At 45.5% G+C, this 12,967-nt stretch overlaps 1 protein-coding gene across 2 annotated transcripts in view; it reads right to left on the reverse strand.

Moving 5' to 3' along the window:
* The window catches only part of Cadm3 (cell adhesion molecule 3), a 31,500-nt gene extending 18,882 nt beyond the window's left edge, over window positions 1-12,618 (reverse strand). Inside the window, exon 1 of one of the 2 annotated variants that reach the window (XM_034520040.2) lies at window positions 12,366-12,618. In XM_034520040.2, the coding sequence (XP_034375931.1) occupies window positions 12,366-12,447 (82 nt within the window). In that variant the 5' untranslated portion in view covers window positions 12,448-12,618. The remainder of the gene's footprint in view (window positions 1-12,365) is intronic. The other variant, XM_034520041.2, reaches the window with a different exon arrangement.
* Between the last annotated feature and the right edge of the window lie 349 nt (window positions 12,619-12,967).

Raw genomic sequence — 12,967 nt, forward strand, 5'->3', positions numbered from 1 at the left:
CTTGTTCACTCTGAGGATTCAGGATGTATGGGTAGCGCTATTAACAGTATCATGGGTGCACATCTGGGATGGTGGGACAAAGGAACCAGCTCTGGTCTGCATGATGTCAGCTGGACTCTTGAATGCTTGTGTCCAGAGCCTGACTTCCCTGACTCTAGAGAAAACAGCTCTCTGAGTAGGAGTGGACTATGATGATGATGATGGTGATGGTGATGCTGATGTTGATGATGATAATGATGTTGTTGGTAATGGTGGTGATGGTGAAGATGGTGTTGCTGCTGCTGCTGATGATGATGACTCAGCATTCCTCTAACTCCAGAGTTAAAAATAATGCTCAGCCCAGCCTACTTGTTATTCCTCACGACTGCCATGACAGGTGGGTGGAGAAGTGTTATCTCCAAGCGAAAAACATACTGGGGGCTATGGCCTAGAATACTGAATCTCTTTTAGAATGGAGTATCCATCCTTAGGAGCCTTACTGCTGGGCTCCCAGACCTGGCAGTTTCACCCAGCTTTACCTCTTCGGTGAACTGCTGTGTACATGTGGGTCACAGACAGCAGAGAATGGCCATAGCAAAATTAGAGTTGGAATTTGGCCCCTGGAGGTTTCCTTATTCTCAGAGTCACATTTTTCTTTAAGAGTAAATGTTTGAATGTGCATTTGGAGGAAACTGGACCAGTTCCATCCGAATCCTGATTTAGAAGATAACTCCAAGATTTGGAGGAGTCACTTTGACTTTAGAGCAAAAACATTCGGATCACAAAGGACTCTCTTTACGCTCAACTTCCTACAGCTGGTTTTTGGCAGCCACAAATGTGCCACATTTACCAAAATCCTCCCTGTTGAGATCCTTTGACAGCTACTGATGTATTCTCGTCTTGCTCTGTATTTCTGTCTCATGTTGCCTTTTTTTTTCTTATTATTTTTTTTCTATTTTTTTTCCTGTTTGCTAACGCCTGTGACCTTAAGGAACAGTCAGAGGGAGGCCTTAAGAGGGGAGTTAATTCTGATTCTGGGCTCCTCTGTGTTTTCGGGTGTGTTTCCTTTCTTTTTCCACTGGGATGGGATTCTGTACCACAGTGAGATCACCAGGTCCTCATGCACACCCTCCTTTCTATTGCCCAGGAGCACTTCAGAACCCTGGAGCTCAGTCACACTTTGGCTGTTGCTCTCTGATCTCAGTCTCCCTGTTCCCTTGCCACTCTCTGTCAGCGGGTTGCTGAGAGGAGGTTTTACTCCTTGTTCCTCCCTATATTATTTCTGTGGCTGTCTAGTTTTTCCCCCTCCTGGAGCCCTGTTTGTCAAGAAGCCTCTTGGGCCCAAAGTCGTTATTCTCTCCTGGCTTGATTTTACTCTCCTAAGAGGCACATAAGATGTAAGTGGAAACAGATGGGGGAAGGGTAGATTTCCACTCCTCCCCCTCGGAACTTCTAATATGGTAATTAACCCTTGGTACAAGGCCTGAGCCAGAGACTCAAGAGTTGAAGAGCATGCCATTTTCACACTGTTAACAGTACCTGAGAGTCAGGTTAGAAGAGACTAAGTCTGGGTTCCAACAGGGCTTGTGTTGCTGCATTTCATAGACATCTTTCGGTTCCTTCCTCAGCAGGTTGAAAACAAAAGGTTTTATAGGCTAAAGGAGAAGGACACTTTCAGGCTAGTTGGCTAACTCCTCTAGCATAGTGTTAGGAGGGAGTTAAAATGAAAACCTTATCTTGGTGTAATACTCTTTTGTCACTAAAATTAGAAGTAAATAAAAAACCAGTCATTCAAAAACATTTTTCACATTCAAATTTTAGGGAAAAACTATGAAGATTTACCATGTCATAAAGATGTGTGTGTGTGTGTGTGTGTGTGTGTGTGTGTGTTAAGCCCTACAGTCAGATTCCATATTCTATCAGTATTTTCTACTGACCCCTAATGGCCAGAGCTGGTTACTAGTAAGAACATTCATTATTAGGATGAGAAGAATGCTTGTTCTGACTCTGGCACCAAAGTGCAATTACTTTTCTCCTTTTTCTGTTAAAATTAATTCACCCCAAATAGTTTCTCCACCATGAATCTCAGAAGTATAGGCTTTCAGAACTGACATGGTCCTAAGTAGTAGTCAGTTGTGTATGTGTGTCTGTGAACATGCATATGTGCAAACTGTTGAACTACAGCCCAAGTACAGCTGCTTCTTGTAACTATGAGAAACCAAAACCTCAAGAAGTATAAGAATTTGAACAAGTGCCACAGGTAGTCAGGCAGAGCCATGGTTATAACTCTTATCATCACATCATCTTGTGGGCTAGCTAACTCAGAGAGTCAATTGCCACTGAGTGCGATTTTTCTATCTGGTGATATCTATGCTCCTTCTAGTCCTACACGTGGGAAGGACCTCAAACCTTAAGGGAAGTGAGTTTGCTAACTATCAGTCAGGTTGGAGAAGTTGGGGTGAGATGAAGAAGAGATCTCTGCATCTGTGTCAGATGCCAGGTCTTGCCTACAGACTTCGGTTTCCTCAGAAGAGGAATTTGAAAGGCAGAGGCTATTGCTTTGTCACTAGGAGCTAAAAGCAGTGGCCATGAGAATAAGACTGTGTGACGTTTGTGTGTGTGTGTGTGTGTGTGTGTGTGTGTGTGTGTGTGTGTGTGTGTGCATGTATGAATTCGAATGTACTCCTGAATCTACCTGATAGAGCATGCACTGTTCACAGTCATGGGAGCACTCACTTGAGTGTGAAGTGGAAGAGAAAGGGGTTAGACTAGATAGGAGCATAAAAGCAGGAGCATGTCCTATTCTTGAGCTAGAAGAAAAAAAATCTGGAGGCAGAAGTGGGCTTGCAGTAGGCTGGGCGAGGGGGATGGGGGATGCTCACAGACTTAGTTAAGATTCTGAGGAGCAGAGAGACTGGGAAGTGGGTGGCAGAGAAGGAGGTGGGGACAGCTGTTGCTTTGATTTGCTACTGAGTCAGTGTTCTTGGTGCTTTAGCGCTGAGAGGGAGCCCTGGGCTGGCCCCCAACCAAAACAAGCCCCTCTGCAGCCAATATTGAGTTGTAACAAGGACAAATGCAGTTGGGAGACAAAGAGGAGGGGCATCTGATCCTAGACAGCTCCTCGTTCAACTTAGCCCCTTCATAAGCCTCTAACATTTGGCACCAGCAGCCTGTGAGGGAGAGAGAAGGCAGAGCAGGGAAGCATATCACTAACAACTTCTGGAGAGCAGACTCTGTGTAGGTATTGGATTGTACCTGGGATGGTGACAGCCTCTTTCAGTGTCTGTCTTCCCATGCCTTCCCACAATGATAATATTCTTCAGAAATCATGGAAGGTTTGATATGGGCTGTGCATTCTGGCACAATAGCCAAAAGGCTGGTTTTGTGTGAAGTTTTGGGTGCCCCCTTAAACTGAGCAGGAAAGTAGTATACCTTTCCTATAAATTTCTTATTTTTACACACACACACAGAGAGAGAGAGAGAGAGAGAGAGAGAGAGAGAGAGAGAGAGAGAGAGAGAGAGATGCATGTACAAATGCACATGATAAACTGGGAAAATATTCATCTCCCATATTTTAGAAAAGCATTTTGAAAAGGCAACATAACAGCATTGAATATGGAATTCATTTAGTGCATTGAAAGGTTATGGGAAGATAGAAAATTGAGATTGAGCTGGAAAGCTTAGAAAATCAGAGAGGGACATGCAAAGAAAAAACAAAACAAAGCAAAAATAAAAAAACAAGAACAGATTACAGGAGGGCGAGGGATCTGGAGTAGAGCTTTCAGCATGGTTCTTCCATCCTGCCATAACTACCTGGTGCCTGGGTACCTGACCCGTCTGTATGCATATGCAAATCCCCTTCTTACAGCATTGCACCCATTGCTGTTTGGGTGGCATTTTAGATTTTTCAGAGTGATGGCTTGGCTTGGTGTGATGACAATGCTTTGGAAAACTTTTAATTCCGTATGAGGCATGCAGGATTTATCTCTGCTGGCTCTCATATTCCTGACTTGTTTTTACTGTTTCCCTTCACTGAATGATCAGAGGCAAGGTGTGAATGACAGGTTCAGGGCAATGGTTAGGAGTGTTACATGAAGAAAAATGTGTGGTTCACTCTACACGCCCACCCACAATACTCCAGTTTCCCTAATTCCCCTAAGCCTAACTGAGATTTATTCTCTCTCTCTCTCTCTCTCTCTCTCTCTCTCTCTCTCTCTCTCTCTCTCTCTCTCTCCTACATTCTTATCACTTAAAAAAGAAGATCTGTATTTTTAAGAATGCTGCATTGTACATGCCAGCCTCACTTCATGCTTTTCTGGGAGTTTAACTCTTCTATGAGACTGACACATTCTTCCAAGTCTACAAATCTCACAGTCTCCAAAATGATAAATAATGTTGCTTTGACAGAAAGGTCTCTCTTGCCCTCTTTTAAAACCACTGTTGACTACCTCAGCATTGGTGTGGTCATGTCTCCTATTTTCTCCCTAAGATGTTAACATTTTCCCATGTGGTCACCCTTTTTCTCTTCTTTGGCATGTGCCCTTCAGTACACTATGATTCTCATTATTCATAGGCCTGTTTTTATTTTTTTTTCTGACACAGACACACAGCTTTTATTATGACCCAGATACAGAGCCCATTTCACATGCCCATGTTAATTTGAACCCCTTACTTCCAGAAAACCATATGGCTTAACCTCAGAGCTTCCCCCCAGAGCAGAATTTAGTCTCTTTCTTCTGCTCAAACTCCCCAGGAAAGAGCCAGAATCCTCTCCTCCCCAGGGCTGAGGCTCAGTCCATCTGTCACTGACATTGGACTCCAGGGCTTGGAAACCAGAAAAGACTTGGCATTAACTGCAGTTGAGGGTTAATGAAAACATAGAAGGCTCAGGGGCTTAGTGGTGGTGTGTTTTATATTTGTGTGAGATTGTAGGGTGCAAGTTGGTGGGGGAACATATCCTATGTCCTTGGAAAGATCTTATTATTAGGAACTGTAAGAACTAGCAAGCACCATGGTCCCACTGTAATTTTGCATTTGCAGAGTGACAAATGGTTAGGAGCAGATGGTAAAACTGGCCCTTCGTTTTATAATGGAAGAACTTGGCCTCAGGCTCTTTAGAGGTTGGACCTGATGGTACGTTCCATGTTACCTGTTACTGAGGCACTCATTAGAGTTTTTCTGGATTTCTAAAGGGTATCAAATATTTAAATCTGAAGTTCTGTAAACAAACTCACATTTAAAAAATTAAGGAGGATTTTATGTTTTTTTTATTGCTTTTTTTTTTTAAAAAAAAAACCTGGGTGAAGCTTAGGCTGGAAAGCAAAGGGCCAAGGCACAGAAGGTAAAGTAAATGAATAGACTCATGCTACAGGGTCAAGTCCTGTCCATTCTCAGTAACACCTGATATTTAAAGAACAAGTTCTCCATCCCACTTTGCTAATGTCTAAGACAATTATGAAAGCAAAGAAGAGATGGATTGTGGCTTCCTTGTAGATGAATAGCCAGGACACATACTTCCATCATACTTTCTTTTCCCCAGGGCAAGGTGACACTGCTGACCTTCTTGACCCTGAACTAGAAGTAAATGAGCTAAAGGTGCTTATAATTAGCAATCAATAAATAATTAGTACAGGTCTGGCTGGGGAAAGGAAAAATGAGTCTTTAGCAAATGCAGCCTTTTAGTTCTTAAAAAAAAAATATAGCTTTGTTATGCTCCTGGATACCTTCCCAGATGCGAGATTTCACACGGAGGGATGAAGGACACATTGAACAAAGTTAGAATCTCTACATTTGAATCCTTCTTGAAATAGGTCCTGCTCTTCACTGGAGTGGGGGGCTCAGCGAAATGAGTGGATGCAAGATGCTCCAGCTGTTGCTGTAACCCCAATCCTATCTTCCAGAAGGCTCCCTCATAGAGATAAATCACTTTCATTACCTGCCCTTGACAAATGAAGCTTCTTTCTTCAAGTGAGGAAATGAAGAAGATACCCTGAAAATTCATTCTGACATTCTGCTTCCCCAGCTAGACTTCTCTCTAGGTCATTTGTACATATAAATAGACTCTCGTGTAGAAATTGACATGGGGCATTTTACGTTCAGGGAAAAGGGAGCTTGTCCTGATCTGATGTAATGATGCCACATGGTCTGGATGGCACTCGATGTCATCAGATTATTGGCAGATATGTACCAGAGTCCACCTTAAAGATACATCTACTGAGATTTGGCTACCAACATTAGCCTAGGACAGGAAATTTATGTTTAAGGCCATTTTCTTCATTAAAGTGAAGAAATGAATCAGGGTTCTAATATTTAGTTTTTATTTCTTTCATATGGTAGGGTCCTCTATTACCTAGGTTTTAAACACTTTATTACATATCATATTTGCATTGCTGATGTAGAGGGCAGAAGGAAATCAAGCATTATAGCAGGACCAGTAGAGAGACATAAGATTCAGGGTGCAATAGGGACTGTATGCTTATGACGGAGGAAGACTCATTCTCTCCTCCACACCCTACAGGAGCAATGCCATCTCAATCTAAACCATAACATATGCAGATCTGGTTTAAACTATGATCTCAGTTACCATAAAACATTCAGTTATTTTTAGGCCATCTAAGGACACTCTAGACCCCAGTTTCCTGAACATCTATAACCTGAGAATTGCTTTTCTGTTTCCTCCCTACGGTTCATTTGTCATGAGGACTCACAATGTCCCTGTATCAGGGTTTGGTCTCCCTTTTAAAAGATCAGGGCCACATGTGTTTCTGACAGAGCGGGAGGTGTGAGGGGAGTTTATCCAATTCTGAGGGCTGCCCAGTGAGAGCAGAGATTATAAAGCATAAGGTAGAGCAGGACCATGGAGAGCAACAAGAAGTGCCTGGAGTGTCACCATGAGGGGCCAGCACCATGGAGAGCTCAAAGCAAAGGTATTTTATTTGAAAAGGGACTTGGAACCTGGCCTCACAAGTTAAGGTAGCAAGTTCTAGTGGCCACAGAACGTAACACCGGGCTTTCTTTAGTATCATTATCCTACATTCATTATATTTTTAAGGATTTCGTTTGAGTCTGTTGTATACACCCAAATACTTTGAGGAACACCACCAGACTTCATTTGTGATCGTTAGCCAAATTATCTAAGTGTTAGTGGTGATGGAATTTGCTAAATATTATGAAAATTATACTTAGGATTATTGTCTAATAAAGGAAATAATATACAGTTTTTAAGACCCCCTGCCCTCTCATAAACACTAGTATACAAAGAAGCCAAAATTTTATAACCGACAGATAGGTTATATGACAAACCCAAATGTTCTGATGATACCAATTTCCTATAACTTTTGATGGTACAAGGAGAGGAGATATGAGAATAGGAACTTTCTAAAAGAGTGTAGTGTCACCAGGGCTTGAAGCCCTCTATTTTACAGGAGACATTTAGTTGCTGGCTTTTACAATTAAGGGAATTTTGGTAAATTAATAAATAAGTCTTTAATATTTTCTGGTTTGATGATAAGTATGTGGCTTTAGTAAGCCACTATATGTGTGGGGAAAAAATCAACATATTTATGTGTTCTGCTCCTAAGAGGTTGGTTTTTCAAGATCAGAATGGGTGGACTGCCTTGTCACATACAACTACTGGATTGAGGTTTTACTTACATAGTTGTAAGAGTTTTAGCATCAGCTGCATCTGACCTTATAAAGAACCACAACTATTTCTGATCTTGGCAGTAGAGGTGGGTCTTTGCCCTGGAGACATATATATAAATATATAATAATTTTATAATAATATAGAGTGTTTATACTTAATTTGACTGTATTCTTAGAGAACTGAATCTTTTCTTAGTGGCTTGCCAAACTCTTCTGTGACTCTGACATCCTCTCTCTCTCTTTCCTCCCTCTCCTTCTCTCTTTCTTCCTTTTTCTCTCCCCTTCCTCCCTTTCTCTCTCTTCCATCCTTTCCTCCTTTCTGTCTCCTTCCATCTCTCTGTCTTACAAGCATTTCTGTGGAGATTTTGATTCTCATAGCCTATGGGTGAACCTCTAGGACATGACCCCATACAGGAAGCAAAATGTTCCAATGTATTGGCTTGTAGCCAATAGTTAAACAGGAAGCACTAACCTCTGACATTAAAAAGAAAAGCAGATCTTGGGCTGGGATAGAGAATTAGTGGTAATTATCTATTATCTAAGAGTCTACAGGTTAAATCTTGAGAACTACAAAGAAATCAAATAAAAATGTAATCACTCTACTTTTCTAATATTCTGGATTATTTATTCAGCAAGAAGCTGACTGCTTCAAGGAGAATCAGAAATCCATCCTTAGATGACGTTCCCTTACTGAGACTCAGATGACAGAAAAGGGATCGTGGAGCCAGTAGGCGGCTCTGCTGGAGTAGGAAACAGTGAAGAATGTGACTAGGCACAGCCCCAAGGGTTTTCTTTCTCTGACAACTGTGAAGATATACCCCCCCCAGCACATGACTTGAGAAAACGCAGCTTTAAACACCATTCTACAGATTAGATACAGAAAGTACAGTGAGAAAAAAAATGCCTAAGTTCAATCTAAGGATTCACAGAGTAATGGCATCTTTCAAAATGACCAGAACACCAAAAAGAAACAAGCCATCTGTGGAATTTCATGGCTGCAGAACTATGAGTCACACTCTTCAAGTGGATGCTGAATATCTCCAACATGTCACTCCTGAAATAATACGAGGTCTTTCTTCTTTCCTCAGTTGGAAGAAAGCAGAGAGAAAGCCTACTGACCCTCAGTGGAGGGTAGAGAACTTAAGACTGTAGCAAACCCCAGGTGGAGCTTAAAGAATATAGAGAAGCCAGCAATGGGGCAAAAACTACAGGTCTTAATTTCCTCGATTTTCCTGTGGTTTGTTTTTCTTACTGAATGAGAGACCAGGGTGCTAGGGAAAAAATAGGAAAATCAACAGTGCCACCCAGGTCTAGGCAGAACTTAGGACAGAATACTCGGCCATAATTTTTGAGACCATTTGATATTCTACATTAGACAGTCTGTATGTTCATTAAATTAACTAGACCCTGTCATTCTGGTGTCTTTTTTGTGGTCTCAACTTTTGTGTGTCAGATGGTGTGCAAATCTTAAGGGAGAGTATGTCCTTCCCAAGAGTGATAGCTGGAACTGAGAACAGAGATAAAAACAGGCAGAACCCTTACAGCTGTAGCAAGGAAAAGAAACTCAATGGAGTAGATCTGCCAAGCATATCTGTGGGCAGAACTACAGAGAATTCTGAGCTTCTCCAGCACATTGGGCATGATCTCCACACTGGGCACCTGGCCAGGGGGCTGCAGAATTCATGGTACTGGACAGAAGGTCATTGGGAAGGGAAAGATATGCATGTGTGGGATAGTTAAACTACAAGGTTAAGTTGCTATAACCTGGGTAAAGCAAAGCAAGGTTGTCCTTCTGCTGGGTTAAATCACTGTACTGAAAATAACTTGGGAATGAGGAAGCCTGAGATGGCTGGCCGCAATGCCGAGTGTCAAGCTGCTCACCAGAGACATGACCACAGGGTGCATGAAGTTCACAGGCCTTGTGTTTCTCAAACTGGAGCTGCCAACTTCTGCTAGTACTAGAGGAGAAAGACCAGAAGGGAGGGCAGGTGGCAAATTCCTAAGCATGTGGCCACAGCACTAATGTCCATGTTCAGATAGAATTAGCTGGCCCCGTCTTGTTCCAGCTTCTCAATCCCTGCTCATCTTTATGAGCTTGAAATATTTATGCTGTGCCCAAGGGAGATTTACACCTCTGAGGCACATGGGTTTGTTTTTCTTCTTCTCAATGGAGTTAGCCTTCCAATCATAGCATTCTTGACCATTTAAGCACCAGCTTACTGGCTTACTTTTTCCTTAAGTCTTCACAGCACATCCATCCTAGTTTAGGTCAAACACTGCAGGGTGAGTTATGTATCATCTAGCAGCCTGCTCAGGAGCCCCAGGTAAACTCAGCGACACTAGATCCACCTGATTGATGCTGGTCAGAATGGCCTTCCAGACTGCCATCCATGAGTATATTAGCTCACCTTCTTAGCTCAGAGATTAAGGTACAAAGTCAATTTAATAGAGGATATCTGATGGCTATATCTCAAACATCAGTGCATCCTGGAGTTTTGTACTCTACACAAATGTTTGGGAAGCTTGGTTGGATTTTCTTTGAAAGGGCTATCCTAACTCTCTTCCTGACCTGTCCTCTCCAGTTCTTCATGCTAAACTTACTGCTTTCTGTTCTTTCCTATAAGTTTCTGCTCTATCTGTTTTTCTAAGCTGAGATAAAACATTCTCATTCTTTGGACTTTAAGCTCAAATAAGGATTGGGCTCCTAAGTGGAAGACCAAGAGTCAAGCATTGGACATATGAAGATGTGGTCACTGGAAAGGTTTATTCTAGGCTCTACCTAGAGGTAAAGACCCTGGACCTTATTGACATAATCTTTTTCTCTTTTCAGCTCTGGGGTTGCCACTCATAGCTCTCCCATTACCAAAAGACTATAGTCTCGGCAATAGATTTCTTTGGTTCAAGCTATGAGTTTGGGGAAGTCAGGGGCTGTACTAAAAGTCAAGGCCTTATAGGAGTGTCATTACTGAGGCACAAGCACCCAGTATCCAGCTTTTGCCTTGCACTAAGCCCACTGTCCCCCAGGACTGCTTATCTTCCCTGTGAGTAGGGTCATCAGTTCAGTCCTCAGGGGATGGGGGATTCCATGTACAAGAAAAGGGACTGCCATCTCTGTGGTGATAGTAGGAACTCCCTTTGGGGAGCATGGGGAGTAGAGAGTGGAAAGAGTCAGCCAACCAACTGTAGAGAGGGGATCCCCAGGGTTCCCATACCAGGGGAAGCTTCTTTACCAGGATGGAGACAGGGTAAGGAAGGGGAAGAGGTCAGGCAAGGTGGAGCTATTATTCCTCCAGCACCCTGGCTTTCTGCCGGCTTTCCTCAGATGAAATTCTCTACATCATCCTCCCCAGTTCCAACCCCTCCTCTCTCCACCCCGCCCCGCCCTGTGCCCATCCCTGCTGGCCACTGAGTCCATCGCCCAGGAACCACCTCCCCTTCCTCCTCCCCTGCGGTTCTTTCTGTTCCCCAGTCCTCATTGGCATCTGGCCGGGCATAGCCATCTCCCTCCCTCTACTCTCCCCACTTCCCCTAGCTCCGCACAGGTCTTGTTCCCTTTCCCCTCCCCCACCCAGCCCACCTCTGACAGGCCGCGGGAGTGAGGAAGATGCATTCCTTCAGTCCGTCCACTGCTGGTCCTCCCTCCTCCGGGAACCTGAGGCTCTGAGCTGGGGCGCCCTTCTTCCTATCTCTACACAGTTCTTCAAGCCACCCCATTAACCATCAGCAGGCTCCAAGAAGGCTGAGGTGCCCCCACAGCGCTGACCTACATAGCCTGGTCTGGGGCGGGAGGGGCTCTTCCCCAAGTCCCCTCTCCCCTGGCCCCGCCTCTTTTCTTCATCCCCCGACTCCCTTCCTTCATCTCTTTACCTTTACAAACCCAAGAAGGGTTGAGTTTCAGACTGGGGCAAATAGGCTAGTCTGCTACCCCACCCTAAATTTGGAGAAATTAATGTTCAGCCCAGGAAAGCTTTGGTTTTCCCATAGATCCTTCTCCCCAAATACCCTGCTCTCTCCGTTTGCTGACCCGCACCCAAGTATAGGTTTCCTTTCCCAGATTTTACCACCACTAGGACTAGAGCCAAACTGGGGCCCCCTCCGCCCTGTGTTGTTGTTTTGCTTCAAGGAGAAGCCCCCTCTCCTTTGCCCACGCCCCCCTCGACAGCCTCACCCAGGCCCCCTTCCCTGCCCACTCAGATCTCCGCGGCTGGTGGGGGACGCGCGGGGGAGCAGAAATGTTTGCATACAGCAGTTTTGGGGCTCGTTCTGGCCATCCAACCCCTACAGACATACATACACAAACACCCAACACACGCCCTGACTGAAACAGCGACAAATCTCACTCCGCCCCCAACACACACTGACACAGACATACACACAGACTCTGACACAGAAACGCAGCACCAGACACCAACATAGACGCGCACACCCAGACACACACGGACATCAACACATTCAGACCCCGGTTGCTCAAAATAGACAGCAATCCCTGAGATCCAGAACCCTGCTGCACACGGAGACATACACAGTCGGCCGTGTACACAGGAGGGTGCACACGCCGGCACACCCCACGGTCCTCAGAGACAGCGATGCTCAGAGACAGACACAAGGGTATTCCAAGAGGCTGGTGACTTGAACCCTCGATTCCAAACAAAGCCAACTGGCTCCCTACGCCGGCTCTCAATCTGAACCCCCACATCGGGGCACTGGCCACCTCCCCTGGCGCCGCCCCCTCCCTCACTCACCGTCCTGGGAAAGATTGGCCCCGCCGGGCGCCCAGGAGCAGGCGAGGAGCAGGAGCAGGGGCAGGGCGGAAGGGGCCCCCATCGCGCTTCCTGGCCACCTCCCTGGCTGGGCGCTGGCGAGCAAGGATCTCCGAGGACTGGGGCCGGGGGCTCTGGGTAGCCGGCGTCGCTGTCCAAAAGGGCGCCCCCGGAGCGGCTTCCAAGCCCGGGGCCGAGGCGGGTACCGGGAGGGAGCCGGCGCTGCTGCAGTCGCCGGGATTAAATAGGGCGCTCGGAGCAAACCATTCGGTTGGAGGTGGAGGGGGGGTGACGGGGGGCTGGGCTGGTGGCGGGGGGGCCTGGATGCCGCATTCTCTACTCCCCCCCCGCCTCCCACACCCCCTCTACGCTTTTGTGGTGCCTTCCATCTTCTCCCCCGGGAGCTCCTCCAGCATCACTCGGGTGTGGAGCAAAGGGAGGGAGCTGACTCAGAAGTGGGACCCCATGCGCACCCCTCTTAGGCTTGGGGTGGAGAGAGGGGAGGTGGACAGGGCGGTGGGCCAGCTGGCGAGAGAGTCCACTGCAGGCCTGGGCAAGGGCGTGCCCACTAGCCTGAGATCCTC

The sequence above is a fragment of the Arvicanthis niloticus genome, chromosome 16 (assembly GCF_011762505.2).
Source record: "Arvicanthis niloticus isolate mArvNil1 chromosome 16, mArvNil1.pat.X, whole genome shotgun sequence".
Taxonomy (NCBI): Eukaryota; Metazoa; Chordata; class Mammalia; order Rodentia; family Muridae; genus Arvicanthis; species Arvicanthis niloticus.